General features: G+C 45.5%; 1 protein-coding gene across 1 annotated transcript in view; it reads right to left on the minus strand.

The window, feature by feature from the left end:
- Positions 1-6,027: 6,027 nt before the first annotated feature.
- Positions 6,028-27,075, minus strand: part of TTYH3 (tweety family member 3) — a 58,400-nt gene continuing 37,352 nt past the window's right edge. The window contains exons 9-15 of the mRNA XM_063315067.1: positions 25,514-25,569; positions 24,256-24,348; positions 24,046-24,138; positions 22,928-23,064; positions 21,183-21,359; positions 19,950-20,025; positions 6,028-12,380 (exon numbers count right to left, since the gene is read on the minus strand). Coding sequence (XP_063171137.1) covers positions 12,309-12,380; positions 19,950-20,025; positions 21,183-21,359; positions 22,928-23,064; positions 24,046-24,138; positions 24,256-24,348; positions 25,514-25,569 — 704 coding nt within the window. The 3' untranslated portion in view covers positions 6,028-12,308. The remainder of the gene's footprint in view (positions 12,381-19,949; positions 20,026-21,182; positions 21,360-22,927; positions 23,065-24,045; positions 24,139-24,255; positions 24,349-25,513; positions 25,570-27,075) is intronic.

Below are 27,075 nucleotides of genomic sequence, written 5' to 3' on the forward strand. Positions count from 1 at the left end.
TATCAGCCTGTGTCCTGCTTCGTTTTGTTCTCCCAGGCCATGCTTACCTGTAATTCCTGGTGTCATTTGACTGCCCACCTTAGCATTCCAGTCTCCCGTGATGAAAATAACATCTCTTTTAGGCGTGCTGTCCAGTAGGTGCTGCAGATCCTCATAGAACTGCTCTACTTCAGCTTCTTCAGCATCTGTGGTTGGGGTGTATATTTGGATCACTGTGATGTTAGATGGCTTGCCCTGAATTCGAATTGAGATCATTCTGTCATTTTTTGGATTGTATCCAAGCACCGCTTTAGCCACTTTACTATTAATTATGAAGGCTACTCCATTTCTTCTGTGGTCCTCTTGCCCACAGTAGTAGATCTGGTGGTCATTTGATGTGAAGTGGCCCATTCCAGTCCATTTCAGTTCACTGACGCCCAAAATGTCTATCTTTAATCTGGACATCTCACCAATAACCACATCCAATTTGCCCTGGCTCATAGATCTTACATTCCAGGTTCCAATGGTGTGTTGATCCTTAGAACATCGGATTCGCCGTTCACCACCAGCACCGTCGGCTGCTAGCTGTCCTTTCGGCTTTGAGCTAGCTGCGTCATCACGGCTGGGGCTAGTTGAGCTCATCCTCTGTTCCTCCCCAGTAGCATTTTGAGCATCTTCCGACCTGGGGGTCTCATCTTCCGATGGTATACCGACATATCTCTGGTTGTGCTGATCCATTGAGTTTTCACGGCAAGAATACTGGGGTGGGTTGCCATTACCTTCCCCAGGGATCGCATTTAGTCTGACCTCTCTGTCATGACCTTCCCGTCTTGGGTGGCCCTTCACAGTTTAGCTCATGGCATCATTGAGGTGCTCAAGCTCCAGCACCACGACAAGGTAATGATCCTTTGCTGAAGTAAATTCAAATAATTAAATTCAAATAATTAAATTCAATTTTTTTTGTACTTTAATTTTTTTTTTTTATGATTGTTTGCTGCCCAGAGCCACTCACTGGTTTGAGATGGGCGTCTACACAAATTGAAAAAATAAATAAAAATCAATTGATCGATATGCAGTACCGAGTATAAGGGAAGAGGTGGTAGCAGATTGGCTGGCTACAGCTCCAGAAATCCTCAGTTCTAATCTTAATTTTTGCCAACACCCATTTAATGGGTGTTGGCAAGCTACTCCCTGCAATCATAGTTCTTTCACACTGCACAAGTTTCTGTAAGAATGACAACTGAAGCCTATGTGTATTAGAATTTTAGACCCTTTGAAAATGCAATTGTTTTGATTATGCTAAATATATATAATGGGCAGTCCCTCTGTGGAGTTCATCCCATGTTGAATGGGATTTGTTCCCAGCCAAGCACAAATTTGTGGCCCATCACACAGGGCCCCAACTAAACAAATATTTAAGTAAGTAATTTAAGTAATATTTAATTTTACTTACTGTAAGTAAGTCTTTAATTTTATGGACCAATTGGGAGGAACCAGTGTCCATTAAAGCCAAATGTTCATGAAACCCAATGTCATTGTTACATGATGTTAACAATATGTCATTTACACATGTACTTTACAAAAAAATGTAGGCACCTGGTCTGAACTGATTTACTGAACAGAAGACCAATCTATTGTTTGCTGAAGCCACACAAATTCAGCTATTGTCTGTTATATCCAAAGTCTGTTGAATCAGGGTCTGTAAAATTGAGATTTTATTGTAGCAACATCCAGACTCAACATCCTGTTGTTGGTGTGAATGAAAACATTGTTATTAATTTAAATGGACTAAGAGATGTTGGAAGTGATGAGGCATCCCTTGTATTTCTCTTAGAAGTTGGGCATGGTGTTGATTCACTGTCTCCCTTTGCTGCAACATCTCTGCCTGTGGGTCAGGCTGTTCGGCCGCAGCATCTTCTGCAGTGGTGATAGAAGGCTGTCATTTGAACCTGCACAACCACCAATTCACCAGTTCAGAAGAGCTGAATTTAACTCTTCTGCAAAACACCATACAGCCTTTTCTTCCTAGACCCCAAAGGCAGAGAATGAGAGCTGAAAGCTTCCGTTGCAAATGAAAACAAAAAAACAAACAAAAAAGGCCCATACTGGGTAGTGTTTGTAAATATTTTATTGCAACAGTGTTATTTACTGTGCCTTTTTGTTAAAAACTGAGTCCCATGTCATTCTGTCAACGGTGGGTTTAAAAGTGATTTTTTTTCCTGTGGATCAGCAAAAAAAAAAAAAAAACTACTTTTTTTCTGGTCTGTTGAAAGAACAAAAAATGGAAAAAGTTGTAGCTGTCACTTATCTGTAACTTATAAATCCCAGTATCTGGGATGTCACAGAGTTCTTTTGCTTTCTGTAAAGTTGTGTGTGTGTGTGTATATATATATATATATGTGACTCTCTCTATAAATATATATATATATAAAAGAGAAAAAATTGGAGGTGGGGGAAATAATAAAGATTAATGTTCTCAGGGAATTAAACCTGATCACTGCCATGGAGTGCCTGTGGCTGGTATCTTCTCTGTACTTTCAATAAAGGAATTCGTTGGCTAATAAATTACCTCTGACTCCGAGTTCTTTCTGTCCGCCTATTGGTTTCTCTGCATGCTGGAATATAGTCTCAAATCGTCTGTCCTCACCTCAGGAAACGTAACTAAGGAAAACAACCAGAAACTGTAGCATAATGTCTCCCATCCTGTCCTCCCTCTAGACTAGTTCTCCATTCCCCTTGCAGGACCAGTGGAGATACAGCATTTTGAATTCTCTCTCAGTTGTACAACTTGTGCCATGTCATCTGTAGAAGGATTGACACATCAAGAATGAACAAACTCCAGATACACCTTGGAATCATTTTTGTAGGTTGGGTTCAAACAGCACACTCTTAATACACTGCTTATTAAGTACAGGTAGTTCTTGACTTATGACCATTCCTTTAGTGACCATTCCAATTTACAACAGTGCTGAAAAAAGTGACTTGTAACCTGTCCTCGCACTTAACCATCACAGTGTCCCTGGGGTCACATGATCAAAATTCAGGTGCTTGACAACCGGCATGTATTTACAATAGTTGCAGCATCCTGGGGTCACATGATCACAAGCTGCAACCTTCCCAGCTGGCTTCCAACAAGCAAAGTCAATGGGGGAAGCCTGATTCACTTAACAACCGCAGCAAAAAAGAAAAAAAATTCTCTTCAAATGTGAGTGCAAAAAGCAGGAAGTATCCAATCTGCAACAACGCAAGGAAAAAAGTCATTTAGGCCTGAAGCTGCAATTTTATTTTGATTTGCCTTCCTCCTGAGCCAAATTCTTGGTGGCCTTCCTTCTTCTTGCCTGCCTCACAGGACAGATGGTTCCTTACAAACAGATTTCCAGACCAGTTTTTAAGGCTAAAGGAGAGACACAGAGTCACCCACAGCTCAATAGCAAATTACAGGCTGCAAGCAGAATGTGCCGTGTTTGAAATTTGACATAATATGTTGGGTGTTCACGGGCGCTGAGTCCAAAGGAAGAGTTTTTCCATTTGTTTCATTTGTGGAAGTGTGCCATCCTGCTCCAAAATTCAAGGGTTTGAGGGTGTTCATTGAAACCCTCTGCGGGATGGGACTGCCAACCATCTTGCTACCACACATGCAGAGTGTTGGGAAGGGTTGGGCCCGTTTAAGAAGATCATCAAGCCTCCATTACAAGATGCAGTGATGTCACTGCACAAATGAGATGATGTAATTTGCATCCATTGCAAGATGGCACTGATGCAACTTGCACGATGCGCCTCATTCCTACACTGTCACAATGCACATAATGTCACCTGCTGTACCTTCCTCCCTTGCAGATCATGGAGCTTATGTCCGTTTATTAAGGGAAGGGCTGTGCCTGGTTAAACACTGACCCAGGTGCAGCTTAGGATCTAAATTATCCATCTCCACACCATCTGTGACCTCAGAGGCTCTAAATCAGTGTTTCTCAATCTTGGCAACTTGAAGATGTGTGGACTTCAACTCCCAGAATTCCCCAGCCAGCACAGGAGTTGAAGTCCACACATCTTCAAGTTGCCAAGTTTGAGAAAAACTGCTCTAAATCGTAAGAGTTACTCCTGCTGTCCTATCTAAAGCAGAAGGTACAGAACCCTGAGATCCAGGAAGAGTTCTTTGAGGACTTGGTGCTGATCCTTTGTTGGCTTCCATCTGATTTTTAGGGGAAACTATTCTAATTTTTCCATGGAGAACACAGACAGATGCTGCCACCCTGTGGAAGCAACATGGCACCAGCGTTTGGAACCAGCTGGGAAATACTGCAGGCTTGAGCAGAAATTCAGAATTGGCATCCAAAGCATCCAACTGACTGTGTCAGCTTATCTCCTCTGCCATCAGCGTCTCCTCTTCTGCAAAACCATCTTCCATGGGGCCTACATTAGCACGAAGGGCCAAAAAGCTATTTGGGGTGGTGGCGACGGTGGAAAAGGGACTCCTCTGCTTTAAGGAACACCATTGCTGGAGCCTGGGACCATCAGAAAGCCTTGATCAATGATTATGATTTTGTGCCATGGAGTTGTTTTTGACTCCTAGCGCCCACACAGATAAATATATGGCATCAATACTGATGCCATATAGAATTCCCAGCGGAACCATTGTAAAAACCCAACCCAGACCTGAGGTTATCTTTGTTAACTTTAGGCTAACCAAGGTTACAGCAAAGTCACACTTCCCCAGCATATCCTGAGCACTTTTACTGAGTAGGAAATCTCAACAAGTTGCGTCCTTTAAAGCAGGGTTTCTCAGCCAGGGTTCTGCAAGAGGTCCCCAGGGGTTCCCTGGGAGATCACGATTTAAAAAATTATTTCGAATTCAGGCAACTTCACATCAAAGAGGTACGTTTCATTCTTTATTTTCAGTTTAACTGTTAACGCATATAGACAGGCCTACCCATGAAACAAATCTAATAATTTTGTAACATCCAGCCCGTCTTTGAGCCTGAATGTACAGGGGTCCCCCGAGGCCTGAAAAATATTTGACTTTTATTATAGCGGATAGAAATATATAGAATAGTGGTGGGAATAATTAAATTAATGTTGTTTTATGGGGGAGGGAAGTTGATTTAGAAATTTATATGTTCTTTATATATGGGGAAGGAGCAATTGCATTAGTGATTTGTGTATGTGTTAATGGAAGGATTTATAGAAATAACGTGATCTTGGTTTGATATAGAGTAAGGGATAGATTATGGAAATTGCTGTATATTCTTCCTGTTGAAAGTCGGAAGTCATCTTGCTACGTAATCTTCAAAAAATTCTTTTTTCTTGTGTTTCTCACTTTTTTAGTTTTCTTTTTGTAGTTTTTATCTTTGCTTAAAACTCAAAAAAAAAATTTTTTTAAAGAAAGAAAAATACGTCAAGGGTTCCTCCAGGGTCAAAAGGTTGAGAAAGGCTCCTTTAAAGACTAACGGATTTCAGCTTTGTCAGTCAGTCTGCCCCAGAGAATGTCTGTAATTCTGTTCCAGATGGTGGCCCAGGTTGGAGTTATATGACTTGGTACATAAACCATTAAGAGATCCTTCTCTCCCCACCCCCTACCCCCATCCCAACAATCTGCACATCTATCAAAGCCCAACACATCCAACATATGTTTAATTCACTTCTTAATAAAGCATAAGCTGAGTTAAGCTTGCTGGCTTACTGAATAGCAACTGATTCTTTTGTGAACGGGAAGGTAGATGACTTGGGCGAGAGGGCCACCTCTGTTTTAAGGAGCTTGGAGTACAAAAACTGGCAAAAAAGAGTAAAAAGAGAAGCAACACACATGTCCTTATGGCCAGGCACTCAGCTGTCCTCCCAGGGGATGCTGGTTGTTGAAACCCAGCATCTCAAGAATGCAAATTAGGCAACTGCAAGTCCTTGAAAATTGAACCTCAGCCAGCCAATGCATTTCTACCTCTTCCAGCTTCTTCTTAACAGGTAAAACACACCATGCAAATTTAAATGTAAGACAAAGCCACAAAAAGTGAACAGTGAAATATATACATATAAACCATTCGTTAGCCAGTGGAGTGCCTTTTCAAAGTTGTTTATTTTAAAACATTAAACCCAAGCTGAATAGAAACCACAGGAATTACATTTAGAATCGTTTCGGTTTAATATCCGCAGAACAAAAAGAACACAAACCAGTAAAAAATAGCTACAGTACAATGTAATAAATCAACCAAAGTAAAAGAAAAGATTTAATAATAATAATAATAATCAGGCTCACCCCTCAGTTTAAACCCCACTGAAATTTCAAAACGTTTGGGGTTTAAGTGGAGAACTTTGAAAGAAGCTAGTCATGTCTAAAGGCTTTAAAAAATTATATATATATATATTTAATATACATATATTATATATGTATACATAAAAGTAGAATGCTATATAACCATTGTGGTTTAAAGCAAAACCAGATTGAAAAAGCTAGTAGAGTTTTACTGATAGAATTCTCTGCACGTCTCAAAAAAGGGGAGATCCACAGAATTAAATTCACAAACATTTCCCAGGTTTACTCTAATGAACTAGGATAGGATGACAGAATTGCTGGTCGCCAATGGACCACAGCACCAAGCTCAGCCAGCTCAACCCCGCCAACGGAGACCTCAATGCAAAGATTGGTTGGAGAAGGTTCTCAGCAATGACTTCAATGTTCCTGGAAATCAGAGCCTTGAGAAAGGAAAGCAGGCTTCCCCACATTTGGCCCCCCCAGCTCTGTGGGATTGCAACCCCCAGAATCCCCACCCAACCTCCCCAAAAGGCAGAGCTGATTCAGGATGACGAAAGTCCAACAAAACTAGAAGATGGCCAACTGGGGAGGCCTGAGAAACAGATCTGGGTGTCAGAGGGTGGAGTGAAGAAAGGAGGAAAACCTACATTGCATAGAGAGAAAAGTGTAGTTGTTGAACACCCAAAGCACCAAGAACTAGCCTGACACTAGTCCAGCAGCTGCTGGTGGCTGTTGTCGTTGTGTTGTGAAAAGTGAAGAAAATATTCAGCACTGCTTACAGCTGTCCAAGTTACAGCTGAGCTAAAACAGGTTCTAAGATTGGTCTCTGAGAGTGTTTGTATCTATGTCTGTTTGGTCCAAGATGTGCAGTGTTTTTCCTCTTAGAAACTTCTGAGATGGGGAGATTGTTTACAGGGGACATCTGAGGACTAACAAGGATGGAATGATCTTCCACCACCACATGCATATATCTGGGAGCAGAGGGAGGGTCCCATCAATTTCCCAGCTCCTCTCCTCACGGCACAGGGAGCCACCTCTCCCAAAGAGAACTCCTTAGCTACAAGCAGGAGCATCTGTCTGAGACTGGGCCAAAACACTGGTCCTCTTAACTCAGTACTCTAACAATGGCTGGCAAGTGGTTAGAGTTGTCTGCTCCATTTAGAAATGGCGAGGACTGGGCCTCTTGCCTGCAATGCACATGCCCTTCCACTGAGCTATTGGCCACTTATGAACCAGAGGACCTGGTCAACAACCTGCCTTCTCATAGGGAGGAGCTGGTTCCAGCTATCAGTGCTCCAAGCATTTCAACCCTAGCCATGCATCACAATGACATGCCCACCACACCTAGGATCCAGAGATCTGCTCCAGGACTCTCTAAACTCTTTCAGGCCCGAGAACACAACGTTGCTGGTCACGTGTGGTCTGAAGAGCCACTCTCTAAGAAACTTGCCTAAAAAATGAGCACAGGCCTAGATGTTTTTTTAAAAAAATCCTTGCCTACCTACTTAGCCAACAATTACAGGATGAAGAACAGACACCGAAGGCGGAAGGCTCAATTTTTGCTGAAGAAAAGGCTTTTTTAACCCAATGTGCTCCAACTCAAGCCAGAACATTCTAGGACTCTCAAAGACAAAGGCTTGCAAGGTGCAGGAAGCTGGAATCCAAGTTCCTCTATTGTCACTCATCATAGCAGCCTCAACTGGATCTCCTTGCCTGACGTTCCAAAGCTGCCACCCACCATTCATCTGGAGGAGGGTGCCAGATTGATGGGAGAGGCAGCTGACAGAGCACCTTCTCTTAAACAAGGGCTCAGAAAGGGTGAGGTGGGGACAACGCTGCACGACTCCACCCTGGTTTCATCTCTATGGCTTTTAAAAGACTTTTTTTGGCACACACTGAATGGCAGCATCGCGTAAACAGATACGATCCAGCAATGCATGAATCCTTCACCGCAGGACACATCTGACATCGCCTGATGCACCAAGCCCTGGGTCTCAATCTTTCAAAGAAGAAATGCGCACGGCAGGCCAAGCAAGTGTCGAAGCAGAAGTGCCCAAAGGCCACGTTCTTTCTGCCTCCGTGGCCTCCATCAACGGCCAAAACCGTACTGTGGACCCACGCCACCACTCAATCCTCTCTTGGCCTTGCTTGCTACCAGACGCTGATCACGCCCACGATCTTCTGCCCTTCCTCTGTTCAAGCTGCACTGTGTGACAACACAGAGATCACAAGCAAGTCTTGCACTTCCCAAATGCACTGAGCACCGTAAGGGAAACACCAACTGTTATTCACAACTACCTGCCTAGCAGATCTAAGAAAGCACCAACACAGGTTTGGGGGAAAGAAGGGTCATGAGTCCTTGGTGGGTCAGAGATTGGCCAACACAACAGGTGTACACGGCAAGTGTGCTGGGTCTGAGCAGCAACTGAATTTAATGCACACATGCCCAGGTTTCTCCGATGCTCCAGAAATTTGCCCTCAGTGAGATTGTTCCAAAATAGGCCAGGTTCAAGCTGCTCATTCATGTCCCTTCCAGATAAACTGGCCATACCTGAGGTATTTAATTAAAAGATGCCCATCAGATTTGCTAAAAAAAAAACTGAAGACAGTTGAGAAGGATCTAAATCAGTGTATCTCAACCTTGGCCGCTTTAAGATGTGTGGACTTCAACTCCCAGAATTCCCCAGCCAGCCAGGCTGGCTGGGGAATTCTGGGAATTGAACTCCACACATCTTCAAGTTGCTAAGGCTGAAAAATGCTGCTCTAAATCCTCAAGTTTGGATACACGGATGATTACCAAGTTTTCACCTTAAACCTTTCCTTTTCTTAAGAAGCAAAAGAAAATCCAAAATGAACTGAGCTAATATTACAGACAGGATACAAAACACTACACTTTTGACAGCACACACAAAAATAAAGTCACAGCTAAGTCTTGATTCGATTTTTTTTTCTCTTTTTAACAATTACAACGCAGTCTTCAACACTGGACGCAAGGAGTCCATCATGCTATATACATTTCACATTGTGGAGATGCTTGGTGTGCTTGAGAAGGGTCTGTGGTCCACGTGTCCTTTTCGTCTGTTTTTAAGAAAGCGCCGTGACGTCGTCATGGGAAACACCAACTCCACTGCAAATGGCTACCATCCCTTGGGAGGGAAGGAGGAGGAGTTTCAGCGGCTCCCGTTTCCCATTCCAACGTCTTGCCCCCTCCTCCACATTCTTGCCAAGTGGCTAGCCACTCACTCCTCTCGAATTTCAGAACTGTCCTCCCAGGCCAAAAGCCGCGGCTATGGCTCTGCTGTGACCGCCAAGAGGCCGAGGAACTCAGCCAGGCCATCCTGAGCGCTCAACACTTTACTTGAAAAAGCAGAGACAAAGTAAAAGGACAGGAAAACACAACCCTCTGCAGGGTTCGCCTGCCATACCAAAGAGGCTGGTGCAGAAGCCCTGTTGAAGACACCGAGCCAGCAAAAAGTCCACACACCGCCAGCCAATAATTGGGGGATCAATCTTGGGACGAGCTGGCTTGGGGGAGAGGGCAGGGGTGGGAAGCCCTTAGCAGTCAAACAGTTGCCACAGATGCTTGGCACGAGGGAGAAGATGAGAAAGCGGCCCCTGCTTCTCCTTGAGGGCATACAAGTGGCCACGCACACACACATTTTCTGACACAGAACCATTTAGGCATGCCCAAGATCTGCACGTGCTATTGGCATCCCCAGCAATCCATATATACACACTTGTGTAACAGGCACACACCCAGTTGACTCTTGCCCCCATTAATGGAAGCGCACCAAAGTTCGGTGTTACAAAGGAGGTAATTCTGTGACTCTGTTAGCTGAAAGGTCAGGCCAAGTTCACAGCCCCTGGAGACAATTCACACACCAAACTCTGATCTGACAGCTTGGTCTTCTCCACAAGGTTGTCTTCTGCCCATGGGAAAACACTGAGGACATCTTCCGTTAGGACTCCTTGAGGGTACACCAAGCTGAAGCTTCTTCACAGTCAACGTAGTGGCTACTTCTCAGGAGGAAGTCAATTTCTGTAGTGGTCATTAACGACCTACATTGCTGGTCCCTTCCTTCCGATCGTCACACCCAAGTTTTCTTCTGCCTGGAAAAGACAAGAGGAGGAAGGCTCGTCTTCCCGGCTTTTGCAAAGCAAACTACCAAGAACCTTCTTCTGAAGATCTGGGGTCATCTGTACATGATTCAGGCAGCTGAATTTTCCTTTTAAGGGCATGCTTCAAAAGGTGGACTACGAAGGAGCGTATTTTGAATGTGTAGCTTTTGTATCAATACCTGCACAGTTGGGAACAGGTAAGGTCCCTCTCCTAGCACTACTGGGTGCTGAGATTCCTGGGATCTAGAGGTATATTGCAAAGCTGATTAGGCTACCTGCACACACATAAACCATGGTTTATTGACCCTGATGCTCAAGAAATACCTAACAGCGGTTTTGTATCTTCCCATTCTGTTGCAAACTGCATCTAAGGATTTCAGAGCCTTCTAATATCCTAGATATTTGAAGCAAGCAAGCAACTGGGTTGGGGGGTGGGGGGCACCTCCCCAGAGCCTCTCAATCCCACCGCCCCCAGAAAAAGGAACTAATTTTAAAGGAGAAAGCAGGCAAAGCTCCCGCTCCAACATGCAAAACTTCAGAAGGAAATCTTTGTGCTTTAGAGTGAGAATGCCCAAGAGATAGACAGGAATAGGATGTAGCTATTCAACATCCTAATGGTTCTCAAAAAGCAGGGACGCTGGTAGGAAGCTACAGCAATTTTTTCTCCCCAGCCTGCTGCTGGCTTTTGCTGTGTATCAACAAGTTAAGAAGCAACTGGGGCACCGGTGGTTTGCTGAAAGTAAGGCAAGAGGCGAGCAGGAGACACCTTCCACTCCTGTACCCCGAAACTGTCTTGATGTAACGATATTTCGTCTTTGCTTTCTGACTCAAGGATAGAATCGTCCCTTCTGCATCCAACATCAATACTTCCAGGGACTCGTCTGTCCTAACTCTCAAAAGCAGCTGGAATGAAAAGCATTGAGAAGCCTAACGTATGAGGACACCTTGTGAAGAAGCTCAGTTCTGCTGACAGTTCCTTTGCCTGCTGAATTCCTTCCCCAAAACTAGACATCTCCCAGCCCTCCCCGCAATGCTCCTTAAATCTTTTCCTGGAATATTTTGGCACCAAAAGGGTGGTATTTCCAGTTTTATGACTTCATCTCAGTCTCAGAAGATGTCTGCTGAGAGCAATTAGGAAATACAGAAACAAGTAGGAAGGCAGGTACGGCACAACCAGTGTGTGTTCATATCAGGGTGTGGGTGTGTATGCATGCAAGCACATGCATCCAACCACACACAAGCTGGTGCAGGAAGCCCCTACTTCTCTCCTGGACTGTAAGTCCAGATAGTAAAAGGGAGAAGTAAACCTGTAGTAGAGGTATCCAAGAACTGCAAAGGGTTAAATTAGCAGACCACACAGAAGGAACCAAGGACCTGCCAAGATCCCAAGTTGGAGATCCTCTACTGCTGGCAGAAGAAAAGAGGATGACTCTAGAGCATCTCAGAGAGGAGAGATCTGCAGGCAAGGCTGGGACACATTTGAGCTTCGTGGTGGTGTGCGCATTAAAGATGGCTCTTGTCATTTCAGCGGGCCACAGCTACCGCACTGCTACACCATGATCCAGTTTTAATTCATCTGACTCATCAGACCCTTTTTGATGGATTAGAGAGAAGCCTTGGGGAGGAGATGACCAACTTTGCAATTTCCGGCCATCGAAAGCCGATCCGCACACAGCAGAGGGACACATAGGAATACTGGGTCTTCAGCGTGTGCGCATGAGCACGTGGATTTCTTTCCCTCTCCGTGGAGAGGGAGGTGCAAGGAAACGGGGCCTTGATCTGCAACAGGCTTCTACTGAGGTTTTTTCAAGTGGACATTCCGGGCCAGGTCAAGCTGGGAAAGAAGCAGCAGGAAATGCAACTGAGCTGGATCCTGGACTGGGGGAGAAAAGCAGGATGGATCTGCGAAGACAACACAGGCTGGCAACACTGGCCCGTTTGATCCATTTCTCACTTCCGTTAGTTTTCAGTGCACGCTGTCCGAATCCGGCCGAGGCTGGTTGGTGGCGAGGTATTTGGCTCTCATGCTGGATGTGTACTGGAGAAAAGATCAAGACAAGAGAAGAGAACAAGAGAAGAGGACCGTCAATTCATACAAGCGGTGAGAACTACATAAGATGCAGCAGTCGCCTGATGGACCTCCCAGAGCTTGGATTTGCACCTACTTACAAATCAGTGAGCCAAGACTCAACCGACGATCCCACACACAAGGATACACGGTTTTGCAGATGTGGTAAAGAGCCCCAAAGGAGGATTTTGTGGACAGAGCTAACGCTCCGCACCTTCCTCTTCCTGTATTTCTAGGGGGGGCTTCTGAAAATGGCTAAACTTCTATAGCAAGGAATTTTGACTCTCTCGCAACTGGCTCGAGGAAGTTTGGTCAACGGTTTCTCGTACAGAGAAACAGAACCTTGCCATGGCAGATGTAGCCAACTGACACACTGGAAGTTAGGGGTTCATCCAGGGTCTTCTTCGCAATCAGGCAAGGGAAGAGATCAATTCATTAAAACAGATATGCCAAGCAAAACTAGCAAGGATTTAGGCTACGGTATGTGTCGTCAAACAGCGGGCTTTCCGAAAAGAGACCCACTGACGGTGTTTATCCAATCTCGATTGCATCCACACTGGCGTACAAAGGCCACGTTGACTCCAGATACTGTTCGAATACATCTGGTGCAAAGGACAAGCAAGCAGCTGGGGTGGGTGGAAAAGGAGCATCCCTCTTTCTGAAAATCGAATGCACTATGCGCAGGGCCTCATCCATGTATTTTCAGCCATTTGTAAGGATGCTCGGAAGAAGGTATCATGAAAACAAGCCAAAGTAATAATTATTTAATAGAGTGAACACAGGGGAAAAAAGAGCTTGGGTTTATTATACTATTTTCTAGAGCTTTTTTCCTCTGATTTTAATGTTCTATCAGATTGCTAATAGTTATAGGACCAGGTTGTTGTTTTTTTCCTGATAGCTAATCTGATATAATCAAGTAGTATTTCCATTGCATGACCCAGACTAATGACAGAGCAAGGTTTTTATCGTGCTGAAAGCATTTCCGGTCAGCTTTCAATATATTCTGTGCACACAGCAACTGCGCTAATCAAATTTATTGATTTCTCAATAAGCAGACCTGCCTTTCCAACTTACTTAGAGGATTGTGAATACTTCTCGGCTGTTCTCCTATTTCCATTATTGCCACTGAAGTTGGTTAAAACAAAAGAAACCCAGGGAAACATAACATCCGGGAGACACAAAGCGTAGCTTTCAGTTCCACTGAGAACAGAACAAAGCCTTAAAATGTGGTTCCTTTTAGTATGTTGGCAACTGTGCAAAACTTTTCGATTTGCTTAGCAACTAAAGGCAAAACCTGACTGTTTTAATTCTCCTTTCACACACAAGTGATCCAGGCTGCTTGGACGTTTAAATCGTATGTTTGATGCTTATACACGTTTGGGCTGCAGGAACATCTATTAGGTGCCACCTGCACTAAAAAAATTATTTTGGGTGGTTTAGACAACAAATTGCATTATAGGAATTTCTCTGGCCTTCCCATCTACAGCTGCAAAATTTTGTTTGCATATTCCAAATAGGAGAGCCAGTTTGGATTAGTGGTTAAAAGCACTAGGCTAGAAATCAGAGGACCATGAGTTCTAATCCTGCCTTGGGCACAAAGCCAGGTGGGTGACTTTGGGCCAATCCCTCTCTCAGCCCCAGGAAGAAGAAAGCAAGGGCCAACCACTTCCATAAATCTTGGCAAGAAAACTGCAGGGACTAATCATCGCCAGGGGTCAAGACTGACTCGAAGGAACAAAAAAAAAAAAAAAATTCTAAGTAAGTTTACATACAGGTAGTCCTCGACTTACAACCACAATTGGGGCCGGAAATTCCATTGCTAAGCAAGGCAGTCATTAAGTGAGTCACACCCAATTTTACCTTTTTTGCCATGGTTGTTAAGTGAACCCAGCTTCCCCCATTGACTTTGCTTCTCGGAAGCCGTCTCGGAAGGTTGCAAATGGCAATCGCGTGACCCTGGGATGCTGCAACCGTTGTAAATACATGCCGGTTGCCAAGTGCCTGAATTTTGATCATGTGACTGTAGGGACACTGTGACGGTTGTAAGCATGAGGAGCAGCTGCAAGCCACTTTTTTCAGTTCCGCCGTAACTTTGAACGGTTGCTAAACAAATGGTCGTAAGTCGAGGACTACCTGTCAACTGGAACTCCAATGAGGACACCAACTAAAGTCTCACTTTTTTGTCTTCTCCCTGCAGGTGGCAAAAAAGCTCTTCTCGAAGGTGGTTTCAAAACCCCGTGGGAACGAGCTACGTTTTTTATAGCTGCATCTTTTTCTATTCCTTCTCACAACCGTTTCTGATCTTGTCTATCGGTATAACACATCGTGGTTTCGCCCCCTTCAGTGGCCCTTGTGATCACAGGAGCTCTCTGGTGCTTCTCAGAAAAAGGTGACATCTGCTTTGGCCCTTCTCATGGCAGACTTCCTCGTAGGAGGAAAGACGTGTTAAGTCTCCGGCAGCCGGAAAGCAGAAGGAATCTGGTAGCACCTTTACGGACTAGTAACATTTTATTCAAAGGCATCAGCTTTTGTGAGAGAAAGCTGACGCCTCTGAATAAAACGTGTTAAGCTGAAATGGTGTTACCAGACTTAGCTGATTTTAGGCAGCACTGCGCAATCCGCTTCTTTCTTTTTCCATTTTCGTCCCCAGCTGCAGAAAGACTGTGAAAACCACCGGTTGTATATTACGCTGCATGGCTGTTTCTGATTTCTGGTTTGGCCCTTAATAATAAAGCAAAGGACCTATCCAAAAGCACAACCACCTGCCACAGTGAGCACCGTGATGCGAACTCTACAGGCAGTCCTCGCTTAACAACCATTTGTTTAGTGATGGTTCAGACTTACGACGGTGCTGAAAATACTGACTTTTGGCCGGTCCTCACGCTTATGACCGTCGCAGCATCCCCGCAATCACGATTTGGGCACTTGGCAACAGCTTCACATTTATGACTGTCGCAGCATCCCATGGTCACGTGATCGCCATTTTCAACCTTCCCGGCTGGCTTCTGGTAAGCAAAATCAATGGAGAACCATGTATTTTGCTTAAGGACTATGTAGTTCGCTTAATGCCCGCTGTGATTTGCTAAATGACCACCACAAAAAGGTCATAAAATTGGGTCAGTTTTGCTTAATGACCGCTTCACTTAGCAACCAAAATTCCGGTCCCGGTTGTGGTTGTTCAGCGAGGACTACCTGCCCCTTTCATAAATGCACCATGAATTTGCGTGCTTGAAAGCAAGGGGCAGAACATCCCAATGGTTTCATCACTCTGACGACATCTCTGGATTCCACAGACACCTCTCAGCATGCTCTTAAGCTTTCATTTTATGCCGTTTAGCATTAAGGGTAACCTTGCATCACCACCCTCAGGAGCCATATCTTGTACGCCCTCCCCCTGAAATCCACACTGGCACCCTGGGTTTCTCAGCACCCAATGTAACTTATCTTTGAGTCCCCGCTTGGTTGGCCCTCTCGTTCGATCAAGGACCCTACAAGCAAGATTCAGAACATCGGCTTACGCTTCAGACCCTGGCAAGAAATGTGTATGCTGGACTCTACCCTGTCAAGTTCTCTTCCAGAAAAAAAAATACATTGTCTGAAATACAAAGTTTGTCATACGGAACATTAAGGAAGAAACAAGAATGCAGTGAACAAACAGCCATGGGAATCTGGAATTCCTGCCCCAAGATTTGGCGGACCAGGCAATGCAGAGACAGAGACGGTCACAGGAGTAAAAGGAGGCAATGACATTTGGAAGAGCACAGGCAAGCATGCACCCAGTGACATACAGAGGTCCCTCCTCATGCGCTTGACAACGTGCATCCCAAGCAGGCATGTTTCTTTTGACAGCCCACTCTAAAGGCTCTCAAGCACACATCAAAGCAAAGCGAGCCACACGAGGAGGATGCCAGGATGGAGACCAGACAAAAGGCACCAGAGGTAAGGTAGGTGTATCTGTTCCTAGGGGGTCTTGTTTCCTGAATATTTCACAAAAGATAGTACACATAGTCCTCGACTTACGAGCATTCGTTTAGTGGCCGTTCGAAGTTATGACGGCACTGAAAAAAGTGGCTTGCGACCGGTCTTCACGCTTACGACGGTCAGTGTCCCTGTGGTCACGTGATCAAAATTCAGGTGCTTGGCAACCGGCGTATATTTATGACGGTTGCAATGTCCCAGGGTCATGTGATCCCCGTTTGTGACCTTCCCAGCTGGCTTCCAACAAGCAAAGTCAATGGGGGAAGCCAGATGCATTAACAACCGCAGCGATTTGCTTAACCACCACAGCAAAAAGGTCGTAAAATTGGGTGTGACTCACTTAAAACCGCCTTGCTTAGCCACAGATGTTCTGGTCCCAATTGTGGTCATAAGTCAAGGACTACCTGTATAAGAGTTCCCTGGATGTTCATCAGGTCATAGATATTTTGCACTAGTCTGGGTTAACCATGTTTTAGCAGAATGTAGCAAGCTAGCCTTAGCTTGTTGAAGATCAGTGTTTCTGGCAGGGTTCTGGGAGGGCCAGATGCTTCTCGCTGCAGGATCCTGAACTCATCTGGATTAGGTGGTATGTCTTAAAGACTATGTCTCCCTCTCGGGGAAATTTCCTGGGATGTGTGTGTATCAAGGGGACATTACTAGCCTTACATCAAAGTTGCTACATCTGAAGCTGGTTCATCCACAGGCAAATCAGGTCAAAAGAAAAGCCGTTTCAAAGCTATGAAACTCTGCTTGCAAATGCTGGGTGGTGATTTCAAAACACAGCTGGCCAAATCTCAAGTACTCTGGGTTTAAGATGCATTAGGAGGAGGCTCAGTTAGCACTTTTATGGCACCGCCTTGGGCGTCACAGAGTACCGTATCGTTTGCAATCATTGGTTTTCATCTTTGTACACTGCCCAGAGTCTCTGTTGTGACATGGGTGGCCGTATACACTATTTCAATAATCTTTTCCCTTTTTAAGACATAATGCACTGCAGAAACTGTGACGCAAATGGAAAGAGATCTGGGGAGAGACAAATAGGCATTTCGCAAAAGAGGTCTGCTATGTTTTGGTGAGCTAAACCTCCACGTGGGAATTCAGCTGGGGAGACCCACGACCCATGGGGTTTCAGATACTGGATACTTGGCAGTCTCCAACTTGAGGCTTTCGAGAGAGAGAGAGAGGGCTGGGTCCCTTTTGACTGCAAAGCTCCCGTCCCTCGTCAAGAGGGGGGGCTCCGATTCACAGCGGCCACAAGGACTGCAGGGAGCTTTGCCACGGAAAGACGGGGAGGTCACTCCATTCCTGAGCACCAGGGCGCCACGCCTGGGCAGGAGAAGGATGGGGTGGGGAAGTGCAGGGAGAGGAAACGTGGAGCCTTGGGCAGGTGGCCTGAGGAAGTCGGTGCAGGATGGCAGGGTCGGGTGGGTGAGTGGGCGTTCAGCGAGAAGGACCTTATTTCAGTACCTGTTTCGTTTTTGCGGGCGCTGCTACCAGTATGTCCGAGCGCTGTCCGAGGGCTTAAACTGCCAGCTCGTACGGCTGCTACTGTCCATGGCAGCCAAATACAACTGTGGTGATGCAGGGAGAGAGAGAGAAAAAGAGAAAGTGCAGCCTCAACGTGCATGAAAAACACAGTGCAAGAATGTGACCGGTTGTGGTGGGTATGTCAATGAGGGGGAAGGCCTACGATCCTTGGCCGAACAGATCTTGGAGCCAGGAAGGGGAGGAAACAAAAGAAGGGATGACTTGGGGGACAAAAAGAATAGACAAACGATGAAGGAGACAACTCCTGCCCTAGAGGAGATTTTGACTTGGTTTCCACAAGGCGAGCCAAAAAGGAAGGAATCCTGAGGTGTGCTATTCTATCCTGCTTTTGTCCGGCATCCTTTTGCGGGTGGCTTTCATGGCTTGCAGTCAGCAAGCCCTAACTTGGATTTGAGTCCAATTCTTATCTGGGTTTAATTCAGCCTTAGCCAAACCTGATCTCATCGGAGAAGCTGGTGGTACGTGGTTTGGCCAAGTCGCTCACGGGCACTTTGGACAAGGCTCCTTTCAACAACGCAAACGGCTGGACGCTAAGGAAGAAGACGCCAGTCCCGTTTACATGGTGCCCACCTCTTTCTCCTCTTCTGGAATAGACACCACTTCCGTGTGCTCTAGAAAACCAGTTCTGTTTTTACCAGCAGAGTGTGTCCTCTTCCCCTCAACCTCCAAAGTGTGGACCACTCTAACTCCTAGGATAAAACTCAGATCTCCTGGAGGTACACGCTCTATCATGGTGGCAACGCCTGTCTCCCTATATGTTTAGGTAGCACACCAAAGGTATTCTATACATCCCAGGTCCTCCACTAAGACACGGCACTCCCATTCTATCGACATGAAGTTCCTTTCTCTTTGGAAGTTCGCATCTCTCTTTCCAAATCAGGAACGCAACGCTGCTAGAAACGTCTTGAGGACCACAACGGCTTCTTTCTAATCTTCAGAGAATTAGGATTTTTTTTTTTTTGCCAAAGGAGAACAGTAGTCAAAACTCTACCACTAAATTCTGCCCACAAGGAACGATGACAGTTTAGTATGTTGTATTCTAAGTGTCAAAACACTTGTAGTGACACATGCCACTGCCACCATAAGCACAGTCAGAAGGATAAACGTTTCCCAAAAAAGCGTTTGCTCCAGAAACCTAGCAGCTTGAATCTCTCTGAAATCCAAGTGGTCAAGAGTAACTACATGTACTTCTAACTACGGTGAGAACTGCCATTCTAAGCATGTTTTAACAAGACTAAGTCTCTTCTGCAAGACCACTGCAAACATGCCTTCCCAAAATAAGAAAGAAAGAAAGAAAGAAAGAAAGAAAGAAAGAAAGAAAGAAAGAAAGAAAGAAAGAAAGAAAGAGATTGAGTTTTGTTCTTTTAATACGCTGAAGATGTAAAACCTAACTGATCACTGTGAAGACCAGAGTATTCCACGTTGGCAGAGACTGTTGTATTGAAAACCAGCAGCATGCAGAGTTGATAAATCAAGAAATAAAATGCAACGGGTGAAATTAAAGTAGAAATAAAACCAAGTTTGTTTGTAACAGCTTCTTGCCCAAAGAGAATATTCCATAAAATATGTGATTATTTTTTTTCCTGGAAATCAGGTTCTCCCCACAAAGAGGGAAATCATGAATATTAAAACCCAAGATGGAATCAAATGGAACACTTTTCTATGCTTCTTTCAAGGCAGATTTTGGCGTCACCATAATTCCACGTACCCCGTGGCTGGATGTTACCTGCGGCTTACAGGATGTGAGACCTCTGCAGAATTCTGCTCGTGGTCCACAGCTCCGTGGAGGCCCCATTGTCACCATAATGTATGATTTCTTGGCACATTTTGTAGGCAAATTAATGTGACTGTGCCTGCCTATAAGGCAGGTTCCGTGCTTGGCGATGGGAGGCTGATGGGCCTGCCTCTTTCATTTATCTGGGAAGCAGATCCTTGTAGGGCAAGAAGACCCAGCAGCTGTTTGTAAAGATCTCCAGAGCAGATTGTGGTTTTACTCTTCAAAGAGGGACTTACAGAAGGAGGTGGAGATTCCCGGCCGATCAGAGGGGTGTTCTCACAGCGAGGATTCTGGAAATTTGCATTCTGGCTCCTGGGGGCAAAAGAGTCATATTGAGAACTTGGAAAGATGATACAGGTAGTCCTCACTTAATGACCACAATTGGGACCAGAATTTTGGTTGCTAAGCAAAGCAGTCATTAAGCAAATCCAACCTGACTTTATGACCTTTTTTGTGGCAGCCGTTAAGTAAATCACAGTGGTCATTAAGTGAACCACATGGTTGTTAAGCAAATCATGCAGTTTCCCATTGCTTTTGCTTGCTGGAAGCTGGCTGGGAAGGTCAAAAATGGCGACCACATGACTGCAGGATGCTGCAATGGCCATGGGCGGTAACAGACATTTATTTAATTAATTAATTAATTAATTAATTAATAATGAATGAATGAATGAATGAATGAATGCAAAGCAAAGCAAAGCAAAGCAAAGCAAAGCAAAGCAAAGCAAAGCAAAGCAAAGCAAAGCAAAGCAAAGCAAAGCAAAGCAAAGCAAAGCAAAGCAAAGCAAAGCAAAGCAAAGCAAAGCAAAGCAAAGCAATTGCCAAGAGCCCAAAGTGTGATCATGTGACTGCGGGGACACTGCAGTGGCCATAAGTGCAAGGACCAGTCGCAAGTCGGGTTTTTCAGCACCGTTTTAAGTCCAAACCGTCACTAAATAAATGGTCATTAAGTGAGCACTACTGTATTATTCAAGACATCAAGAGTGGTTGGAAATGCGTGATCTCTCCATCTCCGAAAAGGCAGTAATTTCTATTTACCAAAGGCTGCAGCAATGTGTGTTACTGTGGCAGAGATTTGGTGATATTTTACAGTAATATTTTGCGCTGTTCATATTATATCAGTGTATTCATTAATAAACCAGTGACTGTTGGTAAGTAGAAAATATAAGTTAAATTTTTCTCTCTGCTTTCTTAGTTCGTATTTTTAGTTTGTTTGGGATTGCCTCTCTTCTAATTTTTTTAAGTTTGGAGATTGCTTTGTGAATTGTGTATGCATAAAATAAGTAAATACTAATATTTTTTAAAAAAAATTCTGGCTTCTGCGGGGGGGAATGCCCATCTGGGTCATCCGATTCGGTCCACTGGTCTGCACGTTTCATGGTGGCCCACCCTGGTGGCCGCAGCTTTCCAGCCAAGATGTCGGCGTTGGAGGCTGGGCCCCCGGGCCGCGCACCCCAAGGGCCACCACTCACATGTACTCTGTGACGGGAGCATTGCTGACGGTGTGCGCAGCTGCTGGGATGCTGGTCTCGCTGCCATAGCTGCTCCCACAGCTGTAAAGACTGGGCATGTGCACTCGGTACAAGTTGTCGTGCGTTTGCCGGTTCCCGGGGGCAGTGGATTCTTCCTCTCCGTCGTCTTCGGAGCTCCTGCAAAAGGGGAGAGGGAGGGAAATCAACAGGTGGTGTTGTTTTTTCCTTTTCTTCAGGCAGCTTCCAAGAAAACGCAGCAAGCATGTGGCGTTGCTAATCTCTGCATCCTCCCCCACACGTGCCTCTGAAGCATCACTAGCTCCCGCCACCCCCGCCCTCCCCGAGTAACGGCGAACTCCCACCAACACCGTCTGGACTTGGACTCAGCCCACCATATTCCCCGGCGCCTGGCACCAGACACAGAATCACTGCAGGTTGCGAGAAGAACCCTGCTAAGGACGCAGCATGGATCTAGGAGGCCAGCAAGGTAGAGAGACAGTGGGAAGAAATGGGCCGCCTCCTCCTCCTCCTTTGTGGAAACAGTGGGAGGAAATTGGCCTTCTCCTTCTCCTTCTCCTCCTCTTTTCCTTCTTCTCCTTTGTCGAAACAGTGGGAAGAAATTGGCGTTCTTCTTCTCCTCCTCCTCTTTTCCTTCTTCTCCTTTGTGGAAACAGTGGGAGGAAATTGGCCTTCTCCTTCTCCTTCTCCTCCTCTTTTCCTTCTTCTCCTTTGTGGAAACAGTGGGAAGAAATTGGCCTTCTCCTTCTCCTTCTTCTCCTCCTCCTCCTCCTCCTTTCCGTCTTCTCCTTTGTTGAAACAGTGGGAAGAAATTGGCGTTCTTCTTCTCCTTCTCCTTCCTCTTCCTCCTCCGCTTCTTCTTGACAATTGCCACACTGCATGAATACCAGCATTTCGGCGACAACTGGCCCTTCTCATGAGCCTGGGTGAGGAGCTGTATCTTTGCAGGATCGCCTGGGGGTGTTTCACAAGGGTTCTACTAGGTCTTTCCTCAAAATAAAGGCCTGGGCCATTGCCACGGCATTCAAACTCTGATCGAAGGAGGACACGGGCATAGCAGACCTGGACTCCAGGCCACTGGCTCGTTTGCAACGAACGCCACAAGGTGGCAGTGGGCTTTTGCTGTAGAATACCCATTGTGAGTCGGCTGTGGCGCATCCACCACAAGGCTCAGAAAGCAGACTCTACGTTTGGCAGCTGCAGGCAGTGGGGGCGTCCTCAGGGGTCGGTCACAAGCGTCAAGAGGGCAGCTGTGACTGTACGAATGAAGGCCCGGCCCTTTTTAAACACACATGGACTCCCCCCTGACCTGGAGAAGACTTTTTTTTTTTTTTTTAAAAAGCTGTCTTCTGTATGAATGACAATGGAAGCAACTGGGTCATCCCTGTGAGTCACTCCTCCTTAACCGTTGCTATTTCTATTGTAATGTGTTTTTTGCAGCCTGCACAGGTCAGGAAAGAGATCCCCTAAATATATAATCAATACGATCTGCTGGAATGGTTCAATACAGTGTTCCTCAACCTTGGCAACTTGAAGAAGGGTGGACTTCAACTCCCAGAATTCCCCAGCCAGCTATGCTGGGAATTGAAGTCCACCCTTCTTCAAGTTGCCAAGGTTGAGGAACACTGGTTTAGTAGATAGACTAAATCTACAAAACCAGAATCCACGAGTCTTTCGTAACAACGGACAGTGCCAGTCCCTCCCCCCCGCTTTCTTTGCACACCTACCTCTTTTGCTGCCAAGTGTGTGGGACACTACACACTATAGAACTGAACATCAGGGCCGTGACGAAGGAGAAGAGAACCAGATAGATAAGTCCTTCCACACCATCGTAGCAGAAGCCAGTCAGAGCTTGGATATAATCCTGAAGGGAGACAAATACGTTATTTCGAGCCGCAAAAGGATCTTTGAGCCAACTGGGTTTCTAAACGGCACGACTGCCTCCTTGAAAACACACACAAAGCTGTGCGTGGTTCTGTAGGCACTCCTGGTCTCTTTTAGGTCCTTCTCAGTCTTATCCATATATAAAGATAAAGCAACCCAGACACGTATTGAGAGCAGCCGTTGCATAGTAACTAGGAGGTTAAATTGCATCTCTGCCACAGCCCGATCCCGTCCTTGGCTTTACTCACAGGCACTATCTAGATAACATCAGATCTTCAAGAACCGTTGTCAGAACAGAACATGCCCAAGGCATCCTGAACACAAGCGTAATTTCTTTCAAGGCTTGAACTACGTGTGGTTGGAAAAACAAGGGAGCCAGGAACGTGGTCCTCCTCGCTACTCATTTCGGAACAGCCTCCAGTTCTGCCCAGCGTCGTTCTCCGACCCCTGTCCGCCGAGGACGAGAAAGGACGTAGCTTGCTAACGTGGGCTTTTTACGCTAGCGAGAGGCCACCAAACTCAGTTTACTAGATCGTACGGACCACAGGACGGGTTTAAGTTCCTGTGCTGAAGGATGAAATTCAAAACAGGGCAAATGGTCTGGTGTCCTTGCGTTAGGTACATGCTATCCTACCATGGTTCAAGCCTTGGGTTTTGTTTTGTTTTCCCAAAAACAGAACAGCAAATGGTCTCCATTGACCGTCCCCAATCAACACACTCTTCTGCTCACAACACCCATTTCCTGACCTCTTCCAAACACAGCTGTAGAGCCAACAGTGTTTACAGCTGCATTTCTCAACCTTGGCAGCTTTCAGATGGGTGGAGCCCAACTCCCAGAATTCCCCAGCCAGCATGCTGGCTGGGGAATTCTGGGAGTTGGGCTCCACCCATCTGAAAGCTGCCAAGGTTGAGAAACACGACCTAGAAGCTGCTTACATTTGCATCCTTCCAACAGACTCACCAAATGCAGACTTCGGCAGTCTACCAAGGCAGTCAAATGCTGCAGATTGACTTCTGTGGCATTCAGCACTTCTTGGATTCGATTCAGGTGCTCCTGTTAGCCAAGAGGACAGAAAGAGGTTCAGCCTAACTGTTGGCTTTTTCTTGGCGAGGCCATGGAAAGAAATGAAGTATGAAACACCACCATTCCAAAGAATGGATCCAAAGTTACCTTAGAGGTGGGGTATTCCTTGACAGCCAACTTCATGAGCTCCAGAACGTCATCCTGCATTTCTACCAGAGCTTTGTGGCTCCCCGACAGCTTCTGTTCAACACAGATATATAGTTTCAGTCTTTCAAGTCGAGTCAAGCTAGTCTGCGTGCAGTTGCTGAATTTTAATTGCTGTTATCCTAAATTCTTGCTGTTATCCTAGATTCCTAAATTCAGCTGCAATATATTATTGGCTGTCCAAGAGCGCCAGTGTAATGGTATGTGGGAATGCCTTGGGAGACTGAGCAAAGAGATGCTGCCTAGGGAACTGTCAGATAAGAGGGAGCATAGCCCACAGCTGCACAGTGGGTAGAGCAAGAGGCTCAGGAGGGACCCTCCCTAAGTTATCAGGCTGTAAAGGTGACGGTGGGAGAATTGTACTTCCAGACTTGTAAGATTCTGTTGATGTAGCCTTACAATAAAGTCGAAATAGCTTATCTGGCTGTGTTTCCAGTCTAGTCTACCTGGTAAGGCCGACATCAATCTTGCAAGTCTGAAAGTACAATTCTCCCACCGTCATCTTTACAGCCCGATAACATAGAGAGGGTCCCTCTTGAGCCTCTTGCTCTTCTCCCTGTGCAGCTGTGGGCTATGCTCCCTCTTATCTGACAGTTCCCTAGGCAGCATCTCTTCACTAGGTCTTCCAACGTCATTACCACACACCATTACAGCCAGTGAGGTTTGCTAGTTAAAAGCATCAGGCTCAAAATGGAGGAAAGAGGACACGGGCTCAAATTCCCTCTGGGCAACAAAACGTGAACCAGCCACTCTAATCTGCCTCGTGGGATTGAGATGATCAGCCAACAAGCAAAACATCACTCCCTGAATGGTCTCATCAATCATTACAAATTGTTTCTACTCCTCCTGTTCCCTGCCACTCAGGTCTTTCACTGGGTGAAAGAAGAGCATGGGGAGGATGTGGAAGACGTTTTATAGTATCCTGCATTTGAAGACAGCTGTGCTACTACCGCAGAAGCTTCATTTTAATTAACAGTCCTCCTTGCTTCCCCTTTATCTCATAATACTAGCGTGGCATTTGCTTTGACAGCCAACCCTTCTGTTACCCGTCTTTTTTCGTTCCAGCTGGCAAGGCTCTCCTTTCTATCAGACAAAAAATCCTCTGGCATTTGGGAGAACGCAAACCATGCCCTCTACTGCTAAGACTTCCAGTTATGTCAAAGTACGGCTTAGGGGAAGCGTGTAAGTGGAAGGCACTCACCTGCTGAAATGGATTGGGGTACCCAGCACCACAGACAAGGTAATAGTTCAAAGTACCTGTCAGAAGGGTCAACGAAGAGGAAGAACCAATCAAGGCTTTGTATGTGACACTGGTTACATGATGTTACTCTTGTAAAACTAAATGGGTTTTGTTCTGGACAACCTGCAATGTATGACTTTCGAACAGTGTTTTTCAAACTTGGCCACATTAAGATGGGTGGACTTCAACTCCCAGAATTCCCCAGCCAGCCATGCTGGCTGGGGAATTCTGGGAGTTGCAGTCCACCCATCTTAAAGTGGCCAAGTTTGAAAAACACTAACATTCGGGCAGGAGAGAAGAATCACTTGCTAAACACATGTGGATACTTACTTCCAAAAGTAAATATTCTCCAAATTACAAAGCAGTAGTATGGCGACCACAGCCCATTTCTCCCCTCTGGGCCCCCTCACAGCCGAGACAGCAGGTTAAAAATACCCTGCTCCATTTTCAAACCAAACCATTGACCAGAAATGTTTTCACAGAAACATGGCATTGGAAAAGACCACAAGGATCTAGTCCAATGTGCTAGAAAGCCAATGAAACCATCCAGAAGCAGCAGCTGTTCAGCCTCTTCTTAGAGAGAACCCACAACTTCTGTAGGTAGACTGCTCCATCGTTGGACAGATTTTACCATCAAGAAGCATTGCCTTATATTTAAATGAAAGGTCAGTATTGGCATTGCTTGAGACTGTGCTTATCCTTAATTTCCTTTTCAAGAAGTTTCAGAGGGACAAAGCACCTTTGCCTTTAATATTTTCAACGTTATCTTCCTGTGGCATCTTATTATTCCTCTTAGGTTTTAGCTTGCCCTTCTGCCTTCAATTCTTATGATGCCATCGGTCCAGTGGATCTCTGTTCATTCCTGATACAAAACACTACACCACCTCCTCTCCTTCGTTGCCTCCTTTGCTGGAACAAGGGGTATCCTTCAAGCCCAATACTCTAATGCTAGGATTCATCCTGCTGTGTTTCTTTAATCTCCATTAAAACATACTTGGCTTTGTGACTCATAGCATCCTGCTCATTGTTATCTATTCTTTGTGCATTAGTGTAGAGACATTTCAGATAATGGGAAAGACTTCCTGAGGTCAGTTGTGTTCGTCTCCCTTTTCCTTTATCCATGGATTTCCTTTGTTTCTTTGTTAAACTAGTAATTTCTCCTACATTACTCTTTCCTGCTGCATTAGTCCATTACCTGCCAATTCACTACTCATCAACGGTCATACAACTGTCAGCCTTAACGGGTCGACCAGACAGGAAACACAACCAGATGAGCTAATTTTACTTTTATGTAAGGTTACATTAACAGAATCTTGAAAGTCTGAAAGTACTTCTCTCCCCTGTCCCCTTTACAGCCCAAGAAACTAGTGATGGTCTCTTCTGAGCTTCTTGCCCCACCCGCTATCCAGCTGAGGGCTAGGCTGCCTTTTATCTGACTGTTCCCTTGACTGCGTCTCATTGCCCTGTCTCCCAAGGTCATTCCCACATACCATTACAATGACTCCCAGCCCTTGATGCCCGTT

Source organism: Candoia aspera, chromosome 14, assembly GCF_035149785.1.
Source record: "Candoia aspera isolate rCanAsp1 chromosome 14, rCanAsp1.hap2, whole genome shotgun sequence".
NCBI classification, from domain to species: Eukaryota; Metazoa; Chordata; class Lepidosauria; order Squamata; family Boidae; genus Candoia; species Candoia aspera.